The 25,954-nt window shown below is 41.8% G+C and overlaps 1 protein-coding gene and 1 pseudogene across 6 annotated transcripts in view; both read right to left on the bottom strand.

Moving 5' to 3' along the window:
- The window catches only part of ATP8B4 (ATPase phospholipid transporting 8B4 (putative)), a 517,140-nt gene that overhangs the window by 336,356 nt on the left and 154,830 nt on the right, over positions 1 to 25,954 (bottom strand). For all 6 annotated transcript variants that reach the window (XM_056572217.1, XM_056572215.1, XM_056572212.1 and 3 more), the window contains exon 7: positions 22,366 to 22,427. In XM_056572217.1, the coding sequence (XP_056428192.1) occupies positions 22,366 to 22,427 (62 nt within the window). The remainder of the gene's footprint in view (positions 1 to 22,365; positions 22,428 to 25,954) is intronic.
- LOC130366638 (60S ribosomal protein L4-B-like) lies at positions 8,269 to 8,999 on the bottom strand (annotated as a pseudogene).

The raw sequence follows: 25,954 nt of genomic DNA, 5'->3' as shown, positions 1-25,954 counted from the left end.
CCCGCTACAAGACTACAACTCCCAGCATGCCCTCACTGTACGGGCATGCTGGGAGTTGTAGTCTTGCAACAGGTAGCAAGCAGATGGGAGATGTGCAGCGTGGGCGGGTGGGAGACAAGGGGGGGGGATGTAAAGCAGTGTCCTCGTCATTAAGTCAGGGTAGTGGGGATAGAATCAGACAGAGCTGGGTAGCTGCAGAGTGATGCCAGCCCGAGCTCCTTTGTACAGTTATATCATATTTCCCGCTGGAGCCGTGATGGCTGCCAGTGGGAAATATAAAAATCTGCACTCCAAAGCCGTTTTGTAAGCCAGCCCCAGGCTGGCTTACATTTACGCTGTCTTGTAGGGCTTGCGACTTTCGCACTTGATAAATCCCTAATCACTGCTAAGTGAAAAATAAAATTTACTTTCGGAAGCTCTTTTGTAGCTTTTGGATTACAGCCAAAAGTCGCACAAAAATTTGCTTAGGTGCTAATGCAACTTTTTGTGCGACTTTAGTAAGCAAAAAAAAGAGCTCTAAATCCCTTGATAAATGTCCCCCATTGAGAGTCAGTGGATGTGTGACTGCCAAAATCCCTGCCAATCCTTAGAATTAAGCACTGTGGCTTGTTCACATTTTTTCTCTGCATCTCTGTCTCCTTGGTTTTTTATATGATGGGACAGCCTGTTAAGAGTTTATGTAGAGGGCTCGGGATTGGAGCTTGCTCCATATCCGGCAGAACCTAGCTGCTTTCAGCAGCAGAGGGCAGCCACTAATAGTTGCAACCTGATCTCTGTTTAGATGCTGCTGTAAAAGCTAACAGTTGCATTTAAACTGTCCTTACGTGTGTTTCTTGAAGTGCAGTGGTTTGGATCACCTCACAGGGCAGGTGCTCCATTGTCATGGCAGCCCAAGGCTTATGTTAGGCCTTTGAACTTGATGGGACTCTGCAACTGATAAAGCCTGTGGCAGGCTCTACCAATAGTGCACAGATGTAATTAATCAATGTAGAATTGTCTGGTCTGAACTATTAAACTATTACGTTATTGATCCGCATGGTGAATGGCGTAAAAATCTATGCTAAATTCGCACTGATAAAAACTACAGCTCATGATGAAAAAAATTAGCTCCAAAAAAGCTCCATAGAATGGCAATTTTATCTTTCTAAAAAGTTTTAAAATTAAAAAAAATTATAATAAAAATGTAAAACATTGAAAAACATCCATAGAACATGAGATAATAAGTATCTGATCACTGGAGATCCCAGAGTACAGCACTCTGGGATCTTGGGCACTCAAGCTATCTATAATACAGAACTGATTTAGTTTTGGTTATGTTTAACTACTTTTACAAAGCAAAAGTTTGTATTGGGATCGTATTATGATCACTTTTAATCCTGCTTTGTAAACTCCTTGCACCATTTGACCTAAATGTACAGGAGATGGCCCCAAGGGGTTAGAGAAAAATGTGTTCCGTAACATCTCAGTGGTTAGTTAGTATAACCTTCACAAGAATGGGATTTGAAAATTATTTCAAACTAGAGCTGCAATGATTAATCGATAAAATCGATTAAATTTGATAACTGAATTCATTGTTGACGAATCCAGTTATTGAATAATCGCCCGATTCGTTGTCCGCGGCGGCAGTGAATGAATGAAGCTGACATGTCCTGCATGTAGGCTTCATTCATTCACTGCCCGACAGGTTTCTGCTGCTGCTCTATTCCTAGTGCAATAAGCGCAGCACCGGGACATGTCTATTCTTTGCTGCTCATCTCTGTACCCGACGGAGATGAGCACCAGAGAATAGACATGTTCCAGCACTGCGCTAATTGCGCTAGGAGTAGAACAGCAGCAGGGACATGTCGGCGGCGGCGGCGGTGAATGGAAGTATCGGGCCAATACTAGCAATGTGCATGGTATCAGGGACTCGTTCAGTGTCCCCGATCCCAAAACCTATACCTGCTTCTCCAGTTCTCCCGTCCGCATCCCATCCCATGGAGGAGCATGTGACACACACGTCACTCCACCTCCTCCCCGCGCCCAGCGTAACGCTACGGAGGAAGCAGAGTGACGTGTATGTCACATGCTCCTCCATAGTACGACATGATGCGGACAGGAGAACAGGGCAGAGGACAGCCGGAGCTGAGTGCTGTCTACAAGGGTGGGGGGCTGCCCTCTACTGGAGGGGCTGCTTCTAATGGCTGCTACACATGGGGGGGTATCTGCAGAGCATTGCACCCTAGTGGTATCTACAGACACTAGGATGCAATGCTCTGCACATCCCCCCATGTGTATAGTAGTGTAAAAGTGTACTACATGCACACTGCTATACGCATGGTAGTATGTGCAGAGCATTGCATCCTAGTGTCTGTACTACAGACACAGGAGTGCAATGCTCTGCATATACCCCTGTGTATAGCAGTGTGTGCAGAGCATTGCACCCCTGTGTCTTTACTACAGACACTAGGATGCAATGCTCGGCACATACTACCATGTGTATAGCAGTGTGAATGTAGTACACACTTACACTACTATACGCATGGGGGTATGTGCAGGGCATTGCACCCTTGTGTCTGTACTACAGACACAAGGGTGCAATGCTCTGCATATACCCCTATGTGTATATCGGTATGCAGTGCACACCGCTTTACCAGTGGAGGTTTGTGCGGAGCATTCCACCCTTGTGTCTGTAGTACAGACACAAGGGTGCAATGCTCTGCACATACCCCCATGGGTAAAACAGTGTGTATGTAGTACATATACACTGCTATACACATGGGGGTGCAGAGCATTGCATCCTAGTGCCTGTACTACAGACATGGGTCGGGTGCAATGCTCTGCAGTCTGCAAATACCCCTATTTGTATAGGAGTGCTATAGAAAAAGTGTAAAGTAAATAAAATATTAAATGTAAATAAACCGCTTCCAATAAAAATTATCTCCACCTTTTCCTATTGCTATGCAAAAATCGTAAAAGTAAAAAAAAAATAATAATTTTTACATATCTGATACTGCCGCATGGCTAACTGTCTGAACTATTAAAATTAAATGTTAGTAAATCATTAACATTTTATTTTAATAGTTCACACAGTTACCCTTGCAGCAGCATCAAATTTATGCTGGTTTCTGTACAGGATCATTAATAATGACCCTGTATAGCAACCGGCGTAAAATTAAAAAAGTTAAAAAGAGTAAAAAAATTGCTGTTGTTTGGTCACATCACATGCTAGAATACTTTTAATATGGCCTTTGTACATACTTCTTCTAGTAGAATCAGCTGAACCACTTATTTTGGCTTTTTGAAGTTTTTTTCCGATTAATCGATAAAACAATCGACAACTAATCAATTATTAAAATAATGGTTAGCCGTAGCCCTATTTCAAACCATAGTCACAATCTGTTTGCCTTGAAGTTATAACAGCTTTTGGATACTATTAAATGCATTTCTCAATACTGTGCTATATAATATATTGCCCTAGCATAAAATTGCTCTCAGTTAGGCTACGTTCACACTATGAAAGTGGCTCCATTACAAACAGACGTTAAGGGCTCTTTTTTATTTATTTTTTTTCACTTTGACCGCCCTTAAAGGGTACCTCTCATAAATTTTTTTTTTATATATTATAGATTAATGTATGCAGAATAACTTTACAATTGCATGTTATTAAAAAATATGCTTTTTTCTATTTAATTTTCCACTTTGAAGAAATGACCACTAGGGGTCTCCCTACCAGTCCTGGCAGGAAGCATTTCAGACTCATGCTGGAGTCCTAAACATTACGAGCTGCCAGTCTGCTTTGTTCACAAAGGAGAACACTCAGAGCTGCCAGCCTGCTTTGTTCACAGCCTGTTTGGCTGTGAACAAAGCAGGCTGGCAGCTCTGAGTGTTTAGTACTCCAGCATGAGTCAGAAATGCTTGCTGACAGGACTGATCAGGAAAAATACAATAGAAAGAAGCATATTTTTCATTAACATGCTATTGGAAAGTTATTCAACATTCATTAATCTAAAATATATCAAAAGTTTATTTGATGAGAGGTACCCTTTAACATCCGTTATTGTAACGGAGCCTAACGGAAGTCATAATGGGCAAAGAAGATCCCATTCACTTGAATGGCATTCCTCTACCGTCCCTTATAACTCCCGTTATTGCGGAAAAAGACGGCGCATGCACTAATTTTTCTCCCGCTATCTTCCTACCAAACAGTAGTGTGAAAGGAGCCTTAGTGAACAGTACTTTTAGAACACCCAGTGCCTAATGCGGAGTCTGCTTAAAGCAAGAAGCAGAGCACTTTGGTTTACATAAACATACATACAGGGCACTTCAATTACAAAGCACAGGTGGAATGTTGTACTTGTAAACTGAGTTCAAATAGAAACAAAAGTTTTCTTTGATATGTAATTTTTAAGAGTACACCCTGAACTTTCATGGAACAAAAAGGCATAAAAAAAAGAAAAAAAAGAAAACAGAGTAAGCATAAGCACAATTTGGAAATGACAGAAAGATTTAGTATTCTACTAATCTGATTTTTAGATAACCACTATTAAAATGTTAAGACAAAAGCAAATGTACACTCTGCGGGGGAGATTAATCAATACCTGTGCAGAGGGAAAGTTGACTAGTTGCCCATAGCAACCAATCACATTGCTTCTTTCATTTTTAACCCCTTGGGGACGTAGCCCATTATAACCCTAAGGACGGGAGCATTTTTTGCAATTCTGACCTCTGTGAGCTCTTAATAGCTCTGGGATGCTTTTACATTTCATTCTGATTCCGAGACTGTTTTTTCGTGACATATTCTACTTCATATTAGTGGTAAATCTTTGTCGATACTTGCATAATTTCTTGGTGAAAGATTCCAAAATTTTATGAAAAAAATTTCAAAAATTTCAAATTTCAAAATTGTGCATTTTTCTAAATTTGAAGCTCTCTGCTTATAGGGAAAATAGACAAGCCAAATAAATTATATATTGATTCACATATACAATATGTCTACTTAATGTTTGCATCATAAAGTTGACATGTTTTTACTTTTGGAAAACATCAGAGGGCTTCAAAGTTCAGCAGCAATTTTCCAATTTTTCACAACATTTTCAAAATCAGAATTTTTCAGGGACCAGTTCAGTTTTGAAGTGGATTTGAAGGGCCTTCATATTAGAAATACCCCATGAATGACCCCATTATAAAAACTGCACCCCTCAAAGTATTCAAAATGACATTCAGAAAGGTTGTTAACCCTTTAGGTGTTTCACAGGAATAGCAGCAAAGTGAAGGAGAAAATTCAAAATCTTCATTTTTTAAACTCGCATGTTCTTGAAGACCCAGTTTTTGAATTTTTACAAGGGGTAATACGAGTAAAAGCCCCCCAAAATTTATAAGACAATTTCTCTGGAGTAAGGAAAGACCTCATATGTGTATGTGAAGTGCTCGGAGAGCGCAGTAGAGGGCTCAGAAGGGAAGGAGCAACAATGGGATTTTGGAGTGAGTTGTTCTGAAATGGTTTTTGAGGGGCATGTCACATTTAGGAAGATCCTATGGTCTACACCCCTCAAGGCACGTAACAAGGGGTCCAGTGAGCCTAAACACTAAAGTGCTGTTTACCCCCCCCCCCCCCAACATTTACAATTTTTACAAAGGATAATGGGAGAAAATGTCCCCCCCAAAATATGTAACCCCATCGCTTCTGAGTATGGAAATACCCCATGATAGGACGTAAAATGCTCTGCGGACGAACTACAATGCTCAGAAGAGAAGGAGTCATATTTGACTTTTGGAAAGCAAATTTAGCTGAAATGGTTTTTTGGGGGGCATATCACATTTAGGAAGCCCCCTAATATGCCAGAACAGCATAAAAAAATACACATGGCCTAATATTTTGGAAACTACACCCCTCAAGGAACGTAACAAGGGGTACAGTGAGACTTAACGGGGTGTTAAGTCTCACTGTACCCCTTGTTACGTTCCTTGAGGGGTGTAGTTTCCAAAATGTTAGGCCATGTGTTTTTTTTTATGCAGTTCTGGCATCTTAGGGGGCTCCCAAATTTCACCTGTGGGGTAAAGGTGAAAATTTTTATTTTTAAACACAAAAATGCTGGTGTTACCCCAAACTTTTCATTTTCACAAGGAGTAATAGGAGAAAATGCCCCACAAAATTTTTAACCCCATTTCTCTCGAGTAAGGAAATACCTCATATGTGGATGTAAAGGGTTCTGGGGTGCACTAGAGGGCTCAGAAGGGAAGGAGCGACATTGGCCTTTAGGAGAGCAAATTTTGTTGAAATGGTTTTTGGGGGCATGTCGCATTTTGGAAGCCCCCATGATGCCAGAACAGTAAAAAAAAAAAAAAAACTTGTGGCATACTATTTTGGAAGTGACCCCCCTCACAGAATTTAATAAGGGGTGCAGTGAGCATTTACACCCTGCTGGCAATTGACAGATCTTTGGAACAGTGGGCTGTGCAAATGAAAAATTAATTTTTTCATTTTTACAGACGACTGTTCAAAAAATCTGTCAGACACCTGTGGGGTGTAAATGCTCACTGTACCACTTGTTACATTCCGTGAGGGGTGTAGTTTCCAAAATGGGGTCACATGTGGAGGGGGTTCACTGTTCTGGCACCATGGGGTAAACACACATAGCCTTCAATTCCAGTCTAATTCTCTCTCAAAAAGCCCAATGGCGCCCCCTCTCTTCTGAGCATTGTAGTTCACCCACAGAGAACTTTACATCCACATATGGGGTATTTATATACTCAGAAGAAATGGGGTTACAAATTTTGGGGGACATTTTTCCTATTACCCTTTGTGAAAACTTTTCCAAAATGGGGTCACATGTGGGTGTTTTTTTTTTTTGCGTTCATGTCAGAACCGCTGTAATGATCAGCCACTCCTGTGCAAATCACCAATTTGGGCCTCAAATGTACATGACGCTCCCTCACTCCTGAGGCATGTAGTTCGTCCGCAGAGCATTTTACATACACATATGGGGTATTTCCGTACTCAGGAGAAATTGCGTTAGAAATTTTGAGGGTCTTTTTCTCCTTTTACCTCTTGTGAAAATGAAAAGTATGGGGCAACACCAGCATGTTAGTGTAAACATTTAAATTTTTTTACACTAACATGCTGGTGTGGCCCCCAACTTTACCTTTTCATAAGGGGTAAAAGGAGAAAAATCCCCCCAAAATTTCTAATGCAATTTCTCCTGAGTACGGAAATACCCCATATGTGGCCCTAAACTGTTGCCTTGAAATACAACAGGGCTCTGAAATGAGAGAGCACCATGCGCATTTGAGTCCTATATAAGGAATTTGCAATAAGGGCGGACCTGCTTACAAGAATGGGGCTTGTCTCCACCAAAACCCTACAACAGTGTTTCCCAAAAAGGGTGCCTCCAGCTGTTGCAAGACTCCCAGCCTGCCAGCATAGTCTATGGGTGTCCGGCAAAACTGGGAGTTGTGGTTTTGCAACAGCTGGAGGCTCCATTTAGGAAACACTGCATTTTGAGAAGTTTTTCATTTTTATGGGGGGGGGGGACGGACATGTAAGGGGGTGTATATGTAGTGTTTTACTTTTAATTATTTGTTAGTGTAGTGTTTTTAGGGTACACTCCCACTGGCGGGGGTTCACAGTAAGTTTTCCGCTGGGAGTTTGAGCTGCGGTGGAAAATTTGCCGCAGCTCAAACTTGTAGAAGGAAACCCAATGTAAACCCGCCCGTTTGAATGTACCCTGTACCACTGAGTTAGAAAACAGACTCTAGCTCAGTGATTCTGACCCGTGTGCCTCCAGCTGTTGCAAAACTAAAACTCCCAGCATGTACGGTCTGTCAGTGCATTCTGGGAGTTGTCGTTTTGCAACAGCTGGAGGCACACGGTTTGGGGAAACACTGAGCTAAAGTCTGTTCCCTAACTCAGTGATTCCAACCCGTGTGCCTCCAGCTGTTGCAAAACTACAACTCCCAGAATGCACTGACAGAGTTTTAGTTCTGCAACATCTGAAGGGCCCGATATTGCAGAACTACATGCCCAGCATCCCTGACTGTCTGGCAGGGGATAGGAGGAGGTGGCAACACTGCCACCTCGCTCCTATCCTTTAGGCTGGTCAGAGCTGTCTCTGACAGCTCCGATCATTCTTATTTTGCGGGCAATTGGGTCACCAGTGACCCAATTGGCCCGGATCGCAGCAAATCGCCGGTCTGCATTGACCGGTGATTTGCGGCTATCGCCAACATGGGGGGTCTCAGGACCCCCCTAGGCATTGCCACGGGATGCCTGCTGATAGATATCAGCAGTCATCCGGTCCAATCACCGCCTGGCGAGCGGCGGTGATCGGAAATGCGGAGGGCGTACAGGTACGGGGACGCGAGGGCTTTAACAATGCCATTATCTTCATTGTAGATTACACAAGGTCCCCTGCGCTGAATGCGCCGGCGGTTTCTCATTTTACCCTTACCAGCACACATACGTTGGGAAGCACAGACTTTCTTTATATCATTTCAGGCTTTCAGTTTTCTCAGCAACAGAACTGCCTCATTTGTCTTCTTATAGTTTTCCACTTTATCTTTCACAACCAAAGGGACCTCAGGGATCGCCTCTATACGATGGCCTTTAGACATGACTATTGCAGAGAGGGCTGAGGCATCCAATGCAGAGCAAACTGCTTATCTCTTCTGAGTTACATTGACTCTACGATGCCAGCGCCTCAAGGTCTTAGTAGGGGGCAAACATACGCCCTCCACGGCACGTTTCCAAATGCACCCTGACTGGAGCGGTGAGTGCCACCTCTCTGGACATGGGGAATGCGTGCAACAGCCCTGCCAGTCCCCCATGATTCGGCACTGGTTTGGTGACCGGCAAGTTCGCTCACTGCATATGGCTGCCTGTTCTTGAGCAGGTTGGTGTGAACAAAGTTGACTATATCTGGCTGGATAGGAACCTTGAACACTGCAGGCACAGTGACATTTTTGCCTGATGATTTCCCCTTTTCGAAGTACACCGATATCAAAGGACGAGCACAGGCCATGCTGTCCGGGTGCTTCGGGCTGCTGCTCGATGGTGGCCACAGAGAGAAAAGGCTTTTGTCAGCCCTTTTGAATAGGGATTGCCTCTCGTTAGGTAAAAAAAAAAATTGTTTTACTTACCTCAACCTTTGTTACTGAGCTGACCCCCCGCTCTGCCTGTGGTTGGCGCTCCAGTGTTACATAAGCAGCAGACGTCAGGATACTGCTGCAGCCAATCAGCCAACTCAGCAATGACAGTCCACACTCAGGAGTAAAGAGCATAACCACTGAGGCCACTGATGTCACATGAGTCCAGAGCACGGACTGAATACATCCGCATCCGAGTGCCTTCTGAAGATCCAATGCTGAACATCGGAGGCTGAGTGGGCAATCAGCGTGGGAACGGAGCTGTAGACAAGTACTACAGATTGTTTTTTAAAAGATGAGATCACTTATGACTGTTACACAAAAGGGGGAAATGAGGGGACAGTAATAACTGACACACGTTGAGATGAGGGGACAATCATGACTGTGACATACAGAGGGGTGTAATGAGAGAACAGCAATAACTGACATGGGGTGGATGAGGGGACAGTATCGATTGTGACACACAGGGAGAGAGATAAGGGGATGCTAATGACTGATCTTATGACGCCACATAATGTCCAGTGCAGCATCCTGACTCCCAACTTTTTTTGCTGGCTTGTAGGTTCATATAAATTTGTGAAGTCCTGCTTTAAGGGCAAAATGAATGCCCAGGATCTGGCTGGCGGGTATAAGTTAGATGCCATAATAACAGAGGTGGACTATGAACCATTTTGTCATTCTATTGACAAATATAGCAAAGGGAAGTGCTACGAGAATTCAACATGTCCAATGAATCCCAGTCATTATAAAATTGAAGGTTGCTTTTTGTTCTCCAAGCGAAAAAGGCTTAGAAAGTTATTTATAATTACTGAAGACAAAAAGTTATGATAACATTTTTTAGGTTTGCAATACATAGAATTAATGAAGGAAGAATGGGAACAGAGCCTACAGATGTATACTCTAGAATGTTACTAATGATATTTATTAATAGCCGATGCAATCTGTTTACACTAGGCAATGTATTGGCCAGATTGACAACAGCAGCATACAGTTGCAAGAAAAAGTATGTGAACCCTTTGAAATTATATGGATTTCTGCACAAATTAGTCATAAAATGCGATCTGATCTTCATCTATGTCACGACAATAGACAGTCACAGTCTGCTTAAACTAATAACACACAAAGAATTACATTTTACCATGTTTTTATTGAACACACCATGTATGTGAACCCTTGGATTTAATAACTGGTTGAACGTCCTTTGGCAGCAATAACTTCAACCAAACGCTTCCTGTAGTTGCAGATCAGACGTGAACAAAAATCAGGAGTAATTCTTGACCATTCATCTTTACAGAACAGTTTCAGTTCAGCAATATTCTGTCTGGTGTGAATCTCTTTCTTAAGGTCATGCCTCAGCATCTCAATCGGGTTGAGGTCCAGACTCTGACTGGGCCAATCCAGAAGTCATACTTTCTACTGTTCAAGCCATTCTGTTGTTGATTTACTTCTATGTTTTGGGTCATTGTCCTGGTGTAACACCCATCTTCTGTTGAGCTTCAGCTGGTGGACAGAAGGCCTTAAGTTCTCCTGCAAAATGTCTCGATAAACTTGTGAATTCATTTTCCTTCGATGATAGCAATCCGTCCAGGCCCTGACGCAACAAAGCAGCCCCAAACCATGATGCCCCCAAAAAAATGCTTCACAGTTGGGATGAGGTTTTGATGTTGGTGTGCTGTGCCTCTTTCTCCACACATAGGCCTGACATGTATCATTGTCTTTAGAAAAGGGGCAAAAAAGGCGCAAGCAGGGTTTATTTGCGCCTTTTTGTTTACACATTTCTGCTGATTTTGAGTTGCAATCCACTGATTTTGGCAATAAACATGATATGGAAGGGTTTTATGGGAAAAAAAAGAGGCAAAGCCACTGAAAAGTCTCTAAAACTACACCAGCCCAGACTTAGCTTAGCTTTTTGGTGTATGTGAGAGAGAAATTTCAGAAAATGTGACCTGTACAAAATATTATCAAATGCTCTACGACTATTTAATAAATTTGGTGCTCCTATACATTACCAGCACACAAAAAAAAGGTGTAGAAAAATGCTTCACTTACACCTACAATGATAAATGCCGGCCATAGTGTTGTGTGTTTCTTTCAACTTTGGTTTCATCTGTCCACAGAATATTTTGCCAGTACTGCTGTGGAACATCCAGGTGTTCTTGTGCAAACTGTAAATGTGCAGCAATGTTTTTTTTGGACAGCAGTGGCTTCCTCTGTGGTATCCTCCCATGAAATCCATTGTTTAGTGTTTTACGTATTGTAGATTCGCTAACAGGGATGTTAGCATATACCAGAGACTTTTGTAAGTCTTTAAAAGACACTCTAGGATTTTTCTTCACCTCATTGAGCAGTCTGCGCTGTGCTCTTGCAGTCATCTTTACAGGATGGCCACTCCTAGGGAGAGTACCAGTAGTGCTGAACTTTCTCCATTTATAGACAATTTGTCTTACCATGGACTGATGAACAGCAAGGCTTTTGGAGATACTTTTATAACCCTTTCCAGCTTTATGCAACTCAACAATTCTTAATCGTAGGTCTTCTGAGAGCTCTTTTGTGCGAGGCATCACTCACATCATGCAATGCTTCTTGTGAAAAGCAAATCCAGAACTGGGTGGTGTTTTTTTTAAAGGGCAGGGCAGCTGTAACCAACACCTCCAATCTCATCTCATTGATTGGACTCCAGTTGGTTGACAAGTCACTCCAATTAGCTCTTGGAGATGTCATTAGTCTAGGGGTTCACATACTTTTTCCACCCTGCACTGTGAATGTTTACATGATGTGTTCAATAAAAACATGGTAACGTTAGTTTAAACAGACTGTGATTGTCTATTGTTGTGACTTAGGTGAAGCTCAGATCACATGTTATGACCAATTTGTGCAGAAATCCATATAATTCCAAAGGGTTCACATACTTTCTCATCAATGTACAACATTCACACCGCCCTGCCCCCTGACTGTATAATCCCGTCCATCACCTAATAGTCACAGTTCCTCTTAGCGTGATGGAAATGAAGAAATGAACAGGAATGAAGTCTTATGATAAACATAGGGTATGTTCACATGTGCATATTTTGATTTTCCACAGCTGATCATGCTTACCATTGGAGGAAATTTTATAAAACCTGTCCAGAGGAAAAGTTGCTGAGTTGCCAATAGCGGGCAACTCAGCAACTTTTCCTCTGGACAGGTTTTATTAAATTTCCTCCAATGGTAAGCATGATCAGCTGTGGAAAATCAAAATATGCACATGTGAACATACCCTATTTTTATCAAAAGACTTCATTCCTGTTCATTTCTTCATTTCCATCAGACTGCTTATTTCCTTTTTCAGAGGCCTTTTCAAAAACGAAAGAAGCAATCTGATTGGTTACTATGGGCAACTCAGCAACTCATCTTATGGACAGGTTTTGATAAATCTCCCCCATTGAAAATCTTAGCTAGAAAGTCACACATCAGGGAGGTGGGCCCTTCTGTTAGCTGTTTTCCAACACAATCGGAATCAAAAGTAGTTTCCAAATCTGCATGTGAGCAGTCAAATTCCGGAAAGTCACGAAAATGACAGCGTCACTCTGTTTTATACTAACGAACGCCTTTGCTATCTTTCATAAGGCACTAGGGGGAGAGTCCTCAAGACCTGTGTAAGGGATAAGTCAACCAGTTGCCCATAGCAACCAGATTGCTTCTTTCATTTTTCACATGCCGTTTTTAAGATGAAAGAAGCAATCTGATTAGTTGCTATTGGCAACTGGTCAACTTTCCTTTACACAGGTTTTTATGAATCTCCCCCTATATGTCTCTAAAAGGACATGCCTCCTCTGCATATGTAAGCATACAAAACCTGATTTATCTTGTGCTTAGCTGTTTAGCTGATGTTGCAGGCATGAGTTTACAGCCATAGTGGTTGCAATTTTATCACTGAAATTACTTTCCTCAGGCTGCCAACATTTGCAGAGAGAGTATGTGGAGTTTTATTCTTGTACTTGGTCATCTAGAGTTATATCCGCAATAACCCTGCAAACCTAGGTCCAGGGCACTAAGGTCCCATTAAAGGGGTAGCCCAGTGCTGAAAAACTCATCCCCTATTCTAAGGATAGGGGAGAAGTTTCAGATCGCAGAAGGTCTGACCACTGGGGGCCCCCGCGATCTCCTGTATGGGGCCCCGGCTCGCTGACCAGATAGCGGGTGTCGACCACCGCACAAAGCGGTGGCTGACACGCCCCCTCAATAATAATGGTACGCTATGGTAGAGCCGGAGATTGCCGAAGGCCATAGAGTTACATTGAGGGGGTGTGTCAGCCGCCGCTTCATGCGGTGGTCAACCCGCCCCCTTCCCGCGGGCTGCCAGGGCCTCCGTACAGGAGATCGCGGGGGGTCCCCAGTGGTCGAACCCCCGCGATCTGAAACCTATTCCCAATCCTTAGGATATGGGGTACGTTTTTCAGCACTGGATATCTTCTTTAAGAGACTACAATGAAACTTAGCTTTTATTATATCATGACAATTAAAACTGGTGAATTAGTGATTATTAAAAATTAGCGTCTGTCTGTCCTGTGTGTAATGCTAATAGTTATGACCCCTGGTCATACCGAAATAAGAGACAAACTGTCTCCTGTAAACCTATTATATAGTGAGACCTACAGCTCTTCCACCTTATTAGAGATCCAGAGATCCTGCACATGACAGCGGACTTCTCTTCTGCTGTATCCTTTTTTGCACTCACTGAGAGTGCGTGGACTATCTCTGTCATTTACTACGTGTTCGCGCGAGAGTCACTAAGTCCCTCGCATGACCGCGGACTTATAGTATGAGGCACTGCAGTTCCTCTGTTTAATATAGGGAATTCTGGCATAGCAAAAGGGTGCATAGACAGATGTAAATAGGTAGTATATAGACATTGATGTTACCCAATTGCTATTATTAATAGGATCTTTATTGTTTATTTTTCATTAAAAGGGGTACTCTGGTGGAAAACTTTTTTCTTTTAAATAAACTGGTTCCAGAAAGTTAAACAGATTTGTAAATTGCTTCTATTAAAAACCCCTAATCCTTCCAGTACTTATTAGCTGCTGAATACTACAGAGAAAATTATTTTCTTTTTAGAACACAGAGCTCTCTGCTGACATCACAAGCACAGTGATCTCTGCTGACATCTCTGTCCATTTTAAGAACTGTCCAGAGTAGGAGTAAATCCCCATAGCAAACATATGCTGCTCTGAACAGTTCCTAAAGTGGGCAGAGGTGTCATCAGAGAGCACTGTGCTTGTGATGTCAGCAGAGAGCACTGTGTTCCAAAAAGAAAATCATTTCCTTTGTAGCAGCTAATAAGTACTGGAAGGATTAAGATTTTTTAATAGAAGTAATTTACGATTCTGTTTAACTTTCTGGTACCAGTTGATTTAAAAAAATAAAATAAAATGTTTTCCACCGGAGTACCCCTTTAACAATTGGGCCACTTATTAGAGCATCATTATGGTTATTCTCCATATGGAAATTCTTACAATCTTAATAGATATTAATAGACTGTATATAATATGATGTTATAGATAATATAAATGAGCTGTGAATTACCGTAAATCATAATTGTCAGAGACAAAATATGTCATATTGTATAGTATCTTTGGGATTCAGATACTCATAGACAATTCTACCATGTATGATAAGTATACATATAATATTATAGGATTTGAATATCTACCTCATCACACCTGATAAGGGGACCTTATTAGTCCCATATTTGGTAGTGTTAAAAAAATCGGTCATCCCATCAGTCATTAAATCACTGCAAGGCCCAAAATGTTATTATCCCAAGGTAACCATTCTCGATCTATTCAAGAAAGATGTCTGTCTTTCAAAGGCCCAAAGGTGGATGTAAATGAATTGATATAATATTCAAAAAATATATATTAGTGCTGAATTATTTTTGAATATTTATATCAATTCATTTACACCCACCTTTGCGTCATTGAAAGATAGACATCTTTCTTGAATAGATCGAGAATGGTTATACTTACCTTGGGATAATAAAATTTTGGGCCTTGCAGTGATTAAATGACTGATGGGATGACCGATTTATTTGACACTACCAAATATGGGACTAATAAGGTCCCCTCATCAGGCGTGATGAGGTAAATATACAAATCCTATAATATTATATGTATACTATGTATACTTATCATACATGGTAGAATTGTCTATGATTATCTGAATCCCAAAGATACTATACAATATGACATATTTTGTCTCTGATAAATATGACTTTATTGACAACTCATTTCTATTATCTATAACATCATATGTTATCTATTAAGTTTGGATTGTAAGAATTTCCATTTGGAGAATAACCATAATGATGCTCTAAAAAGTGGCCCAATTGTTAATGAAAAATAAACAATAAAGATCCAATTAATAATAGTAATTGAGTAACATCAATGTCTATATACTGCCTTTTTACATCTGTCTATGCACCCTTTTGCTATGCCAGAGGAACTGCAGTGTCTCATAGTATAAGTCCATCGTCATGCGCGGGCAGGGCCGGCGTTAGGGTGGGGCAAACCAGGCAATTGCCTAGGACCCACATCCCACAGGGGGTCCCCTGCCAGCTGCTCAGTAGGGGGGGGGGGGGTGCAACTGTTTTAAAGTGGTCGCAGCGACAGCTGCTTGTTGAAGATTAGTAGCCCGGCCACGGACACTTTAAAACTGTGACCAGCGGGCACGGTCACTTCTGCTTTTTCTATTTTTCATATTTCCTTACCTGGCCACGCTCGGCAGGCTCAGGTAATGCGGCGGCTCTTGTGGGCTGTGTGGATAATATGATGAGTGATGTCTCCTGTCGGCTTCTATGCATGGCGTCAGGGACGTCACTCATCATTTCCTGCAGCACTGGCCGGACTGCTAAACTTAAGCAGCCGCGGCTGCAGGAAATGATGAGTGACGCACTCAACGAGGTACAGAGGAGCCGGCAGGAGACATCACTCGTCATATTATCCACACAGCCCACAAGAGCCACCGCATTACCTGAGCCTGCTGAGCGCGGCCAGCTAAGGAAATATGAAAAATAGAAAAAGTAGGGGGAAAGGAGGGAGCAATGAGCAGGGGAACTATACTGCCAACCTAATCTGGGGAAACATACTGCCAACCTAATGTGGGGGAACTATACTGCACCTAATGTGGGGGAACATACTGCCAACCTAATGGGGGGGGGGAACTGCAACCTAATGGGGGGGGGGACATACTGGCAACCTAATACGGGGGAAATGCAACCTAATGTGGAGGAACATACTGTCTACCTAATATGGAGGAACATACTGCCTACCTAATGTGGGGGAACATACTGCCAACCTAATGTGGGGAAACATACTGCCTACCTAATGCGGGGGAAAATACTGCCAACCTAATGCGGGGGAACATACTCCTAACCTAATGTTAGGGAACTACAACCTAATGTGGGGTAACATACTGCCTACCTAATGCGGGGGGAAATACTGCCAACCTAATGCGGGGGAACATACTGCCAACCTAATGTGAGGGAACTACAACCTAATGTGGGGGAACTATACTGCCAACCTAATGTGGGGGAACTACAACCTAATGTGGGGGGAACTATACTGCCTACCTAATGTGGGGGGGGGACTATACTACCAACCTAATGTGGGGGGGGGGAACTATACTGCCAACCTAATGTGGGGGGGAACTATACTGTCAACCTAATGTGGGGGAAAATACTGCCACCCTAAGGTGGGGAAGCTATACTGCCAACCTAATGTGGGGGAACTATACTGTCTACCTAATGTGGGGGAACATACTGCCAACCTAATGTGGGGGAACTATACTGCCAACCTAATATGGTGGAACTATACTGTCTTCCTAATGTGGGGGGAACTATACCGTCTACCTAATGTGGGGGAACCATGCTGCCAACATAATGTGGGGGAACTACAACCTAATGTGGGGGAACTATACTGCCAAACTAATGTGGGGGAACTACAACCTATTGTGGGGGGGAACTATACTGCCAACCTAATGTGGGGGGGGGGAACTATACTGCCAACCTAATGTGGGGGAACTATACTGCCAACCTAATGTGGGGGAACTATACTGCCCACATAATGTGGGGGAACTATACTGCCCACCTAATGTGGGGGGAACTATACTGCCAACCTAATGTGGGGGGGGGAACTATACTGCCAACCTAATGTGGGGGGGGGAACTATACTGCCAACCTAATGTGGGGGGGGGAACTATACTGCCAACCTAATGTGGGGGAACTACACTGCATCTAATATGGGGCAACTATACTGCCAACCTAATGTGGGGGGAACTATACTGACTACCTAATGTGGGGGAACTATACTGCCTACCTAATGTGGGGGAACTATGCTGCCTACCTAATGTGGGGGAACTATGCTGCTAACCTAATGTGGGGGGAACTATACTACCTACCTAATGTGGGGGAACTATACTGCCAACCTAATGTGGGGGGACAATACTGCCAACCTAATGTGGGGGAACTATACAAAAATATAAAACTGTAATATTCTGATCCCTATAACGCTTTTATTTTTCTGTATATGGGGATGTATGGGTCATTTTTTGCGCTGTGATTTGTAGTTTTTATCAGTACCATTTTTGTTTTGATAGGACTTTTCAATTGCTTTTAACATATTTTTTATGGTATTTGAAGTGACCAAAAATGTACAAATCTGGTTAGTGCACTATTACAACTTTTGGGGCCCCTCTTGATTTTGCCTAGGGCCACGCAAAGCCTAAAACCGTCCCTGTGCGCGGGACTTAGTAACTCTTTCGCACACAAGGAGTGAACGACAGAGATAGTCCGCGCACTCTCAGTGAGCCCAACAAAGGATATTGCAGAGAGGAGAAGTCCACTGCCATGCGTGGGATCTCTGGATCTCTCACGATAATGTTCTGCGGACGCGCAGAGATAACAACAGAGGATATAAGGTACCATACTAGATAGGGCTGATCGTAGCTATGATTGGATTACGTTTGAGACTGGTATGCATGACAACCGATTGATGTAGCTTTATGATTGGTGCTGATATTGTGCAGTGTGATGACAGAGGAGGATGTATCCCATAAATACCTCCCCAGAGCACATGGTAGGTAGTTTGCCTCATGCTTCCTCCTGAAGATGGTGTTGTGACACCGAAACATGTAGAGGGAGGCAAATAATTAGTTTTTAATAGCATCCATTGGTCCTGCATATTACAATAAGAGAGTGTGTTACAATCATTTCGGTGGAAGAGCCTGTAGGCCCCACCATTAGTCAGTGGTAACCGCCATCGGGTGACACTCACTCACTCACACTGAGTGGTGTTATTTTGTTGGACTACACAATTGTATACACTATTTTGGAAGCGGAAGAGTCGGTAGGCCCCACAATAAGTGAATATTAATAATCAGAAATACCACTAAACTGTACGCCTTTATGAAGTAGGGGATCCATCTCTAGTGGGTGGTGCTCACACCTAGGCACCACTCAATTGTTGAATACTAATAAGGTGGAAGAGCCTGTAGGCCCCACTATATAATAGGTTTATAGGAGACAGTTTGCCTCTTATTTCACTATGACAAGGGGTCATAACTATTAGCATTACACACAGGAAAGACAGACGCTAATTTTAATAATCAATAATTCACCAGTTTTAATTGTGATGTCATAATAAAAGCTACATTTTATGGTAGTCTCTTAATGGGACCTTAGTGCCCTGGACCTAGGTTTGCAGGGTTATTGTGGATATTTTGTTAATTGGTCCCAGACTGACCTTGGTTCTTTTGTGTCTAATTAGAGTTAGTCTGCTGAAGTTCCCCAGATGAACAAATTAGACTTGTAATTGAGTTGAGGTCTGTTCACACTATGTGCAGTTTTGATGTGTTTTCATATTCAAAGTGTGTTTTTTTTTAGAGAAATATTACCATGAGACGAAAGTGACTTAACTTATAATCACAATTGAGGTGTTTTATGAAGATTTGAAGTCTTTAGGCTGTGTTCACATGTTGACATTTATAGCATTTTTCATAAAAGTTTACAGTATTTTGGCTGTTTATGTAGCGATTTTTCAAAACTGCAGTAAAAATTACGTGTTTTAACAGTGATTTGCACAATTGAGGTAAAACAGCAGCATTTTTGCTGTGATTTTTCAATTTGTTAACACAGCCTCAGGGGAAGTGTATAACTACTACATATCCTGATACCATAGAGACAGAAGCAGCAGCAAACAGATAGCGCTAGGAGGGGAAAGGAGGGCTGGGAACTACCATGAGCATTCACATAGTTGATGATGTCATCCTGTAGTTTACAGAAAATCAGATGACTCAGAATAATAATTTCCTCTGACAAATTAAGCAAAGTAATTTTCTGTGGATCAGAATCATGATTACATGACCTAGTAACAGTAAGGAAAGACATGGATGCAGCTATGCTGAAATAACACAGATGACACTCTTAGACTAGTGATAGTGAATGTTCATGATATGGGCAAAAAAAAAAGAAGCTGCCTCTTTAACCCCTTAAGGACCAGGCCCATTGTGGCCTTAAAGGACCAGGCCAATTTTATTTTTGCATTTTCGTGTTTTCCTCCTCGCCTTCTAAAAATCATAACTCTTTTATATTTTCATCCACAGACCCATATGAGGGCTTGTTTTTGGCGTCATCAATTGTACTTTGTAATGACATCACTTATTTTACCATAAAATGTACGGCGCAACCAAACAAATATTATTTATGTGGGTAAATTGAAAAGAAAACCGCAATTTAGGTTTTGTTTCCACGCTGTACACTTTCCAGTAAAAATGACATGTTTTCTTTATTATGTGGGTCAATATGATTAAAATGATACCTATATTATATGCTTTTCTATAATTGTACCGCTTAAAAAAAAATCTCAAACCATTTTAACAAAATTAGTATGTTTGAAATTGCCCTATTTTGACCACCTATAACGTTCAAATTTTTCCGTATATGGGGCAATATGAGGGCTCATTTTTTGCGCCATGATCTGTAGTTTTTATTAGTACCACTTTTGCTTAGGTTTTACTTTTTATTAATTTTTTATTAATTTTTTTTTTGGAATAAAATGTGACAGAAAAGCAGCAATTTGGGACTTTTTTTAAATTTTTTTACATTATCCGTATGGGATAATGAACAATATATTTTAATAGTTCAGACTTTTAAGCACGCGGCGATACCAAATATGTGTGTTAATAATTCTTTTTACGCTTTTTTGTGGGTAAAATGGGAAAAAAATGACATTTTACTTTTTTATTGGGGGAGGGAATTTTTCACATTTTTATTTTACATTTTTTTACTTTTTTTAATTTATTTATTTTTTACACTTTTTATGTCCCCATAGGGGACTATTCATAGCAATCAGTTGATTGCTAATACTGTTCAGTGCTATGTATAGGACATAGCACTGCTCAGTATTATCGGAGATCTTCTGCTCTGGTCTGCTCGATCTCAGACCAGAGCAGAAGACCCCTGGAGACAGCCGGAGCTAGGTGAGGGGACCTCCGGCTGCCATGCTGGATGATCGGATCCCCGCGGCAACGCCGCGGGAGATCCGATCATCCATTCAAAGTACCACACTGCCGCAAATGCCGTGATCTGTATTGATCACGGCATCTGAGGGGTTAACCCCTTAATGACCAAGCCCATTTTCACCTCAAGGACCAGGCCAATTTTATTTTTGCGTTTTCGTTTTTTCCTCCTCGCCTTCTAAAATCCATAACTCCTTTATAATTCCATGTACAGACCCATATAAGGGCTTGTTTTTTGCGTGACCAATTGTACTTTGTAATGAAAACTCTCATTTTACCATCAAATGTACGGCGAACCCCAAAAAATATATTTTAAGGGAGGAAATTTTAATGAAAACCAAAATTTTGAACATTTTGGAGGGTTTTGTTTTCACACTGTACACTTTACGGTAAAAATGAAATATGTTCTTTATTCTGTAGGTCAATACGATTAAAATGATACCCATGGCTAGATGCTTTTATATTTTTGTACCGCTTAAAAAAAATCTAAAACTTTTTGTACATAATCAGTAATCTAAAATCGCCCTACTTTGACAACCTATAACTTTTTCATTTTTCCGTATATAGGGCGGTATGAGGGCTCATTTTTTGCGCCGTCATATGTACTTTTTTTAGATACCACATTTGCATATATAAATCTTTTAGATAATTTTTTATTATTATTTTTTTAATAAAATGTGACAAAAAAAGCAGCATTTGTGGACTTTTTTAATTTTTTACGTTTACGCCATTCACGCGGCGATACCAAATATGTTTATTTTTAAAAAAATTACGGTTTTTGGGGGTAAAAAGGGAAAAACGGCCAATTTTCATTTTTAATGGGGGAGGGGATTTTTCACTTTATTTTTTATTTTTACACTTTTTTTTTTTTTTTTTTTTTACACTTTTTATGTCCCCATAGGGGACTATCTATAGCAATTGTTTGATTGCTAATACTGTGCAGTGCTATTTATAGGACACAGCAGTGCTAAGTATTATCGGTGATCTTCTGCTCTGGTCTGCTCGATCGCAGACCAGAGCAGAAGACCCCGGGAGACGGCCGGAGCTAGGTAAGGGGACCTCCGGCTGTCATGCTGGATGATCGGATCCCCGTGGCAGTGCTGCGGGCGATCCGATCATCCAATCAAAGTGCCGCAATGTCGCAGATGCAGTGATCTGTATTGATCACGGCATCGGAGGGGTTAATGGCGGATATCCGCGCGATCGCGGATGTCGGCCATTACGGGCGGGTCCCCGGCTGCTGCTAGCAGCCGGAACCTGCCGTGTATGATGCGAGCACCCTTCCGATGCTCGCGGTCATACACAGGACGTAAATGTACGTCCTGGTGCGGGAAGTCCCGCCAAACCAGGACGAACATTTACGTCCGTGGTCGTTAAGGGGTTAATGGTGGACATCCGCATGATCGCGGATGTCCACCTTTACCGGCGGGTCCCTGGCTGCTGATAGCTCTGGTGCTTGCGATCATGTAGGTCATAGTAAATGTAGGTCATGTTGCGCTAAGTACCACGTCACCATGACGTACATTTACGTCCTTTATCGTTAAGGGGTTAAAAGTGGCAAGCAAAATACAGAATTAACCCTACATTATATATATTATGATAAATATTTTGTAACACAGATCCCTACATTGTATTAAAAAATGTCTACATAACATGGGAACATGGAAAAAAATATTGTGGCTCTCTTACCTGTCACCAAGAAGAACATGCGACTGACGATTGTTGACTTGATTATCCGTCTTATGACGAAACTGTTACAATAGAAAGCAAAAAAAAATTTAAGATCATAGATTCAAATACTCCAAAACTTTTCCTTTTTGCAGGTCCTTTCACTATTCAGAAACTAAAACAGTCTTAATGTTAGAATAATGCTTAACATTTTTGCAATGTTCAAGCAATAAACTGTCATTATTCTGAAGATCTTTATTCTGAAGTTACCTAAAGTAAAGAAATCTTTGCTGATGTAACATCCTGAAGTAGCAAATCATTTTTTATTATTTTTTTAAATTGGCACTACAAATGAGCCAATCCACTTTTGTGCAAATTGTCACACTAACATTAAAAACAGATTTAAAAAAATGAAATCCACTTCTATTCAAAAACTTAAGGGAACTAGACTTTGCTACAGAGTTGAAATATAGTTTACTTATAATCCCCATTGCATAACTAATTTAAGAGTTTTCCTCTCTAACTCAGACATTCTTGTGACACATCCAACCTGATGTCGTGACACACAAATGTGTCCAGAAAAACTGGTTACAACTCAACATTTTACATGCTAAGCTGTCCAAACTCCCTTTATCACAAAGTTTAACCCAGTGCATACAGTGCCATCCAGTGGAAGAATTTAGTAGTCTTTACCATACAGAGTGAATACTGAAACCTAACTTTAATAGGGGTGATATAACTATAGTGAATGATGTACAATTGAATCAATTTATTATTGGCAGCTGAGGAAAGCAGAGTGTGAGAAGACAATATCTAATTCCACTTCTCTTTAGAAATCGTGGGCATATGGGACTGTAAATACTGTTCAGCTGGTAAAGGCTCTCGTGAGATCTTGGCCTGGATGAGGTGAGTATATAAGATGAACATGAGACCCCTTGGACCCTGTGAATTCAACTCTCCAATAAGAGGATACACAGAAATAGGTGGCCTATCCTCAGGAAACTGTGCATGGCGTAACTGCAAATACCTAAAAAAGGCTTCCCTGGGCATGTCATAATCGTCCTGCATCTGGCTAAAGGACTTCAAAACATTATCAATGTACACATTAGCTAAGGAATGTACCCCAAAAGTGACCCAGAACCGAGTAACAAATTTCTCAGATTGGGGAAGTGTGGGTTATTCCAGAGAGGGAGGTCAATCGGGGTCAGTATAGGCATGAAGTTTCTTAGTCGCCCTCCACACTTGTAAAGCAAATCGCCAGAAGGAGGCCACCCCGTATCGCATAGGACCCCTTTCGTATCAGCCTAAGGGATTCCATATTAAAAGGGGTACTCCGGTGGAAAACATTTTTTTTTTTTTTTTTTTTAAATCAACTGGTGCCAGAAAGATAAACAGATTTGTAAATTACTTCTATTTAAAAATCTTAATCCTTCCAGTACTTATCAGCTGCTGTATGATCGACAGGAAGTTATTTTCTTTTTGAATTTCCTTTCTGTCTGACCACAATGCTCTCTATAAGAAGCAAAAGAAAAAGGCCCGTTCGGCACTGCAATTTCAGAACTGCTGGAGGTACATAGGATAGCGTGTGTAGTTGGTTCTTGCAATAGGTGTAGGTGGTGCTCAGGTTCCTTGCAGTATTCAGTGGTTACAATATTCATAAGAAGAGAGAGAAATTAAAAGCCGGCCACTCACCGATGTATGCCTTCTTCAAGCTTTTACTGCTGCGACACAATACTCAAATATATATGGGGGGGGGGGGGGGTGTACAGAAAGGAATAGCAGGGGGGTACAGAGGCGATAAGCTCCATTTCGCACACTCAAGTGCTTTGTCCGGCCATACAACCTTTTCTTATTCTGCTCTGTATACAACACTCCTCAAAAGGGAAACACACTGGATAATCCATTCCAGTGCTGCGGGCCCTATAGGGTTAAATGACAGAACAGATCTAGCAGTATGCTTCTGACTTCTGGTAACACCCATCCGAGATGTCAGATATCACATGTGAAGGTGAAAACGTTTGGGATTGATTTACCTGGAACACACACCTGTATATTTGTAGAGCAGAATCAGAGAAGGTTGTATGGCCAGACGAAGCACTTGAGTGTGCGAAACGGAGCTTGTCGCCTCTGTACCACCCTGCTCTTCCTTTCTGTACACCCCCCCCCCCCCCGTATATATGTGAGTATTATGTCGCTGCAATAAAATCTTGAAGAAGGAATACATCGGTGGCCCGCTTTTCATTTCTCTCTCTTATGACCACAGTGCTCTCTGCTGACACCTCTGTCCATTTTAGGAACTGTCCAGAGCAGGGTATGTTTGCTATGGGGATTTGCTCCTACTCTGGACAGTTCCTAAAATGGACAGAGGTGTCATCAGCGAGCACTGTGGTCAGGCAGAAAGGAAATTCAAAAATAAAAGAACTTCCTATGGAGCATATAGCAGCTGATTAGTACTGATAAGTAAGGATTAAGATTTTTAAATAGAAGTAATTTACAAATCTGTTTAACTTTCTGGCACCAATTAATAAAAAAAAATGTTTTCCAGGGGAGTACCCCTTTAAGAAACTGTGTTAAGGATCACTCCGATCAAGGCAGGGGCTCCGATCGCACCAAGTGGTGGAGATACCGGAGCTGGTCCGCTAAACAGTATAAGTAAAGGTCCAGTAGAGCAGCACCCGCTGCCGGTTTGGGGCATTGGGAGAGTGTGAGTTTGACCTTGGGCCTATTAGATCCCAGAGAGACGAGAGACTGCAACGTTGTAAGAAAAAAAAAAAAAAAAAAAAAAAAAAAAAAAGGTCCTGGGCGCCGGGACTGAGGGGTGTTCTAGTACGTACAGGCCCTTGGGCAAGATAATAAGTTTAATCAGATTAATGTGCCCAGCTACGGACAAAGGAAGCGAACTCCAAACCTTGAATTTCTCTTTGACATAAGAAAGGAGCTTAAGAACATTCATCTCTAGATCTTGCAACACAGAGCTCCACCGCAAACAAAAGTGGAGACAGAGGAAACCCCTACTGACTGCCGAGTAAATGGAAAGAGCATATATCATTCACGAGTATAGAGACCCACTTACAGAAGAAGGGGCTAAAGCCAGACCTATGGAGCTCTTCCAACAGATACATCCACTCAACTGAATCGAAATGCCCAGTTGCCACCCAATCGCGTACCAGTTGAACTGCTACTTGAACCCTCCTAATATTATCAGACGTTGATTTACCAGGCATAAAGCCAGTCCGATCTGAGTGAACAATAGACGGGATGATGTGATTCAGGCGCATGGCCAAAACTCTAGCTAATGGAAAAGACAAAAAGAAAAAGAATCCTTGGCACTGCTGCAACCTCTTACTCAATGTCCCACTATTGTCTTGCGGTATATCGTGATCCTGATGTAGGTGCCTAGCATATGGGTGGTGCTGCACGTGGAATATATAAGACAGTCTGTAATGTAGCCAAAAAAGAAGAAAGGACGAAAGGGGCCTGAGGAAGCGCATATTTGCGCGAATACGGTCCGTCACCCTACCCCCCACGCTACAGCACCTGTCCGCTCTCCAGTATCGCTCCGGTGATCCGATGTACATTTGAAATAAAGAATTAAGTTTTAAGCCGCAAC

This window comes from Hyla sarda, chromosome 4 (genome assembly GCF_029499605.1).
Source record: "Hyla sarda isolate aHylSar1 chromosome 4, aHylSar1.hap1, whole genome shotgun sequence".
NCBI classification, from domain to species: domain Eukaryota; kingdom Metazoa; phylum Chordata; class Amphibia; order Anura; family Hylidae; genus Hyla; species Hyla sarda.
This window is presented reverse-complemented; position numbering and strand designations above follow the sequence as displayed.